We start from the raw sequence: 4,626 nt of genomic DNA, 5'->3' as shown, positions 1-4,626 counted from the left end.
TATTTATGTATCTTTGATCAGTTTTGCTAAAGCACAGCTAGATGTGGCATAAGTATTGCACATCTAAGTCCTATATCATTAATCTTATGTGAAAATTCGTGTGAATTTTTTTTTCCTTTTCCTTTCTATGCTTGCTTGTGTCACTTAGATGTGCAATAACTAAGGCACATCTAGATGTGTCCTAGACAATTGCTAAAGCACATCTAGATGTGTCCTAAACAATTGCTAAAGCACATCTAGATGTGCCATAAGTATTGCACATCTAAGTCCTAATCATTGATCCTATTAGCATATTGAATCAAAAACGGTGTACCGCAGATTAATCCAGGTCATCAATCGTGTAAGATCACACATACCAAATGTTCAAATCCCTTAATAAACCTTATTAGAAAACACACATTCGCGGTCGACGCACGCTATCTACTTGACGCACCAAAAGATGGCTAAAAAATAAATAACAAATGTAATGCTAAGCGGTGTTCAAAAAAATAAAAAATGTAATGCTAAGCGCCACGCGCACATGATCGATCGTGTCGGGCCGGACGGTCGATCGTATCAGTGGCCGAGGACGACGAGGTCATCGCCCTCGGACTCGTCGGGGTCCTTGGGCTGGTCGGGATCGCTGTAGTCGTCGTCGGCCGCGCTGCTCGGCACCTTCACGTTCAACAGGCCCTCCTCCTCCTGGTTCTCCGGGTCGCGCAACGCGCCCACACGGCACGGCATGGCGGCGCCCGGAGCGCACTTGGGCTTCTGGGCCTCGTCCGCCTGCGCATCCGCCGTGCGCAGCGCCAGCATTAGGGCGCACGCCAGCGCTGCCACCACCAGGCATGTGCGCGCGGACGCCGCCATGGGTGAGCTTCGACGACGATGAGAATTATATTGCACTTCTTTTAGGGGAGACGCGAGAACTGTAGCCGTGCGTGCGATCGATCAAGAGGAAGGTTAAATCGGTGTGGATTTGCTTGCAGCTCTGCGCGTTCTGCGGATTGCATGGTGGAGCTTCAGCTAGCCGGGGCCTAGTCTTGAGGAGACACCGGTAGTCCGCAAATCACGAGTCCCTTTCTTTCCATTTCTTCTGGTGGTCACGCATGTTTTTCTCAAGGAAGAATGAACGAGCGGTCCTGGGATCATGGCCTCCCCTCCATAGTAATTAGCTTCCAAGTTTCTAACCGCTGCAATCCAGCATCTATTTTTGTCTCAGTAATTGCGCGTGCGTTGTAATGGGGTATAGTTATTCAATTAGTGCAACAACAATCATGTCAAACATATATCATTAGGACCGCGCTACAAATCTGATGTCCGATTTTTAACACATGGCTAATTAAATGTTTCAGCATCTTCACAAGTTAAGTTTTTTTTTTGCCAGAATTTGCCATGCTTGCTGAAGGAAACTGCCATGCTCGCGACACGTAATTTGCCATCAAAAAAGTTTGATTTGCCATACTTAAAAATCTGACGTTAGATTTTTAGCATTTCTGTATCTTTGTGATCCTCATGTACACCAAACAACATTATTGACATTTTTACCGTTCAACCACTCCTCTTCTTCCACCTCGTTATCGTTGCCTCTCCAATCCAAGCCGGACATTGTGGCCAATGACACATCCAACTCACGACCCCTTCACCCTTTCACTCATACTTCGAATTTCAATCACGTAATCATGTGGTTGTGGCAACATAAGACAGGTTGACATGTGAGTCATTACATGACGGAGACTGTCAAAGTTACTACACAATTCAATGATAAACAAAGGAACTGATATACAGTATCAACCTGAAGTAAAGAAAGAGAGAGACACACACCATTTCAATACGGAGGACAGAACTGACCGAGGCACATGCATGCTTAGAAGATCCCCAAAAATATAACTCGATCGGAAAAGTTGTAATGTGACCATGAAATTAAATTTCCCGTGAAATAGCCGTGATAGTTGTGCTATAGTTGGCCGGGAACCTCGTTGCTGCGCTATGGCTGCCTCTGTGAACTCCTCCAAAATCCCACTAAAGAGATACAAAACCAGTAAAAAAAACCTCTAGATATCATCTCTCCAATCATTACAGCGTTTGCCCACTATGACGGCCTCTATAGGTGCTGAGAGAGGCTGCTGCGAAATCATTTCTCCCAGGATTTTAATCTTGGGAAGTGACCCAAGTCAGCGATTGATAACTGTGCACATGAAAATACAACTGGTTGAATAAAATGAAATGGGTCTTCACATTGAGTAATTTTAACATGCTCCCTCTTACCCCCTCTCAATCTTTCTTTACTTGACTTGGGTAAAATTACTCAGTGTGAGAGCCTCGTGAGTTAATTTGACTTGGGTAAAATTACTCTAGTGGGGAATGGTCTGAGTCCCATAACTTTTTGGTCAAGTTAGTGATACTAAAACACAGGGATTATGTCAAGAGTAATCACCATATACTCGGCATCAAATTCTTGTGCAAAATATTCACACAGGAGACACTAGCTAATTACTGAACGAGTTCGTATGGCATCATCCCAACTCTAACTCCATAATTTGGGACATTTTGCCAAACAACGTAGTACTACTAGCTAACAAAGGGGGAAGACCACTCGTTCCAATAAAAAGGTGTGCGCAATTGCCCGCCTTGTGTCACTGGTGTGAATTCTGAAGCATATGCCATTTAGTGCCTGTTCGGAACCTCTCCAGCAATGAAACTCTGCTCCGCACAAGGAGCTGGGTGTGAGCCATTCCCTGCAATTGTGATGCCGCTCCCTCCGCTTTGGGAGCTGCAGTTGTGAAGCGGAGAGGATCCAAACAGGGCCTTAGTGTTCTCAAATTCAGATTGAGAAGTAGTACATACAAATAGTGTTTTCAAATAGAAGGGATTGAAGAGCTAGTTTGAAGCAGAAGTAACTCGCCTGTAACAAGATTTAAGATGGTACAGAGCAGGGCTATCATCAAACGACAAAATAAAGTACCAGAGAAGTTTTTTTTTTTTGAAAGATCAAGTACAAGAGAAGTAGACACGCACCAAGCTCGATTCAGACTAGGAGACCAAATCTCAACCCAGGAAAAACAATCAACCCGGGCCAAATCAAGCAATGGAGAACTAATAGACGCGGGGTGTCTCGGAGCAGGGAACCCATACTGGATCGGCGGCAGGGCGGATCCGGCAAGGTCCGCACGCCCTTTGGCGAGATGCCGGCAACAGAGCGGCGGAGGGCCCGGCGGTGATGCGCTGGGGGGCTAGGGTCTTTTCGGCCAAGCGAAGGACACGGACGCTGCTGCCTCGCCTAATTTCTCTTTTCTGCTAAGCATGGGTTGTGGTGAGTTACGGGAGGGGCACTGGGGAGGCTGCCATGGCTGGAGCCGTGGTTGGATTCGAAGGAGAGCGAGAGAAAGAATGAACCAGCACCCCCGGTCTGCGTTCATGGCTTCATGCCCAAGAAGGGGAAAAAATACAGGAACCTTTCATGTGCATGGAACCGATCGAAACATATGTTGATATTTTCACAAATGTGTATCATTTGCCTTAACATGGTAATGGCCGATGTTATTTTTTGACACCGAAAACATATAGTTCCCTTTCTGAAATTATATGACATGGAGATGTATCTCAAACTAAGGCGTAAGACCCTTCGAATGTAGTAAGCAAAGGTAAATTCCCGACATACAACAAAAATCCATTATCAACGCTTGGAATCAGCTCTCCATATGCTTTCCCGACATTATCAACGCTTTATCTCTATGTGGGCATTTATATAGTTATATTTTGTTAAAATCTGTTAATGAAGTAAGAGTAAGGAGATATCAGGATTGCAATCGAAGGAGGTTACAATTTTCATAGTAGTTCAGCAAAGACGAGCATGATCCTGACAAATGATAGCCTCGCTTGCCACAATTAATTTGGAAGTAAGAAGTGTTGCTTCTTTGCTAACGTTGAGACAACTAAACACCTCTTCTTCCAATGCAAGTATACATGTTTTAAATGAACAGTTATACAAACACTAGTGTAGAACCGGGCAATAGCACCGGTTCGTAAGGCCCTTTAGTGCCGGTTCCATAACCGGCACTAAAGTGTGGGCACTAAAGCCCCCCCCCCCCCTTAGTACCGGTTCAGCACGAACCGGTGCTAAAGGGCCACGTGGCACGAGTCAGCTCCGGAGGCCTGGAGCCCTTTAGTACCGGTTGGTAAGACCAACCGGTACTATAAGGTTTGGGGAGTTTTTAGTTTTATGATTTCTTTTTCATTTAATTTTGTGTTTCCATTTTAATTCTTTTTCGTTTGCTAGCATTTTACGATACTACACATTGTACACGTTATGCATATATATATATATATAAATAGAATTTTTAGTAGAACCAATCATGCATATATATATCATCAATGTCTCACAAACCACCATATTAATTAATTCACACATACACACATGTATAGCTATATACAATTTCTCCTACATATGCATGTTGCCTTCGGAGCCAGTGGCATTAGCCTAATTGGTGCCTTCGGAGCACGATGACAATTGGAAGTGGTTTTCATGGGGGCGGTAGCGGGTAATAGTATTCTCCCTTCGGATTTATGACCTGGTCGAGCAAAAATCCCGCTATTTCCTCTTGAAGTGCTTCTACGCGCTCCATTTCTAGGAGCTTCTCCCGCACC

General features: G+C 44.7%; 1 protein-coding gene across 1 annotated transcript; it reads right to left on the bottom strand.

Annotated features, from left to right (window-relative positions):
* Window positions 1-360: 360 nt before the first annotated feature.
* On the bottom strand, window positions 361-985 carry LOC123134728 (uncharacterized). Its single transcript, XM_044553916.1, has one exon. The coding sequence runs from the start codon at window positions 847-849 to the stop codon at window positions 556-558; it is 294 nt and encodes a 97-aa protein (XP_044409851.1). The 5' UTR covers window positions 850-985; the 3' UTR covers window positions 361-555.
* Window positions 986-4,626: the final 3,641 nt, after the last annotated feature.

Source organism: Triticum aestivum, chromosome 6B (assembly GCF_018294505.1).
Source record: "Triticum aestivum cultivar Chinese Spring chromosome 6B, IWGSC CS RefSeq v2.1, whole genome shotgun sequence".
NCBI lineage: Eukaryota > Viridiplantae > Streptophyta > Magnoliopsida > Poales > Poaceae > Triticum > Triticum aestivum.
This window is presented reverse-complemented; position numbering and strand designations above follow the sequence as displayed.

Excerpts from the sequence above, each read along its gene's own strand:
- LOC123134728 (XM_044553916.1), bottom strand. The coding sequence starts at position 849 with ATGGCGGCGTCCGCGCGCACATGCCTGGTGGTGGCAGCGCTGGCGTGC.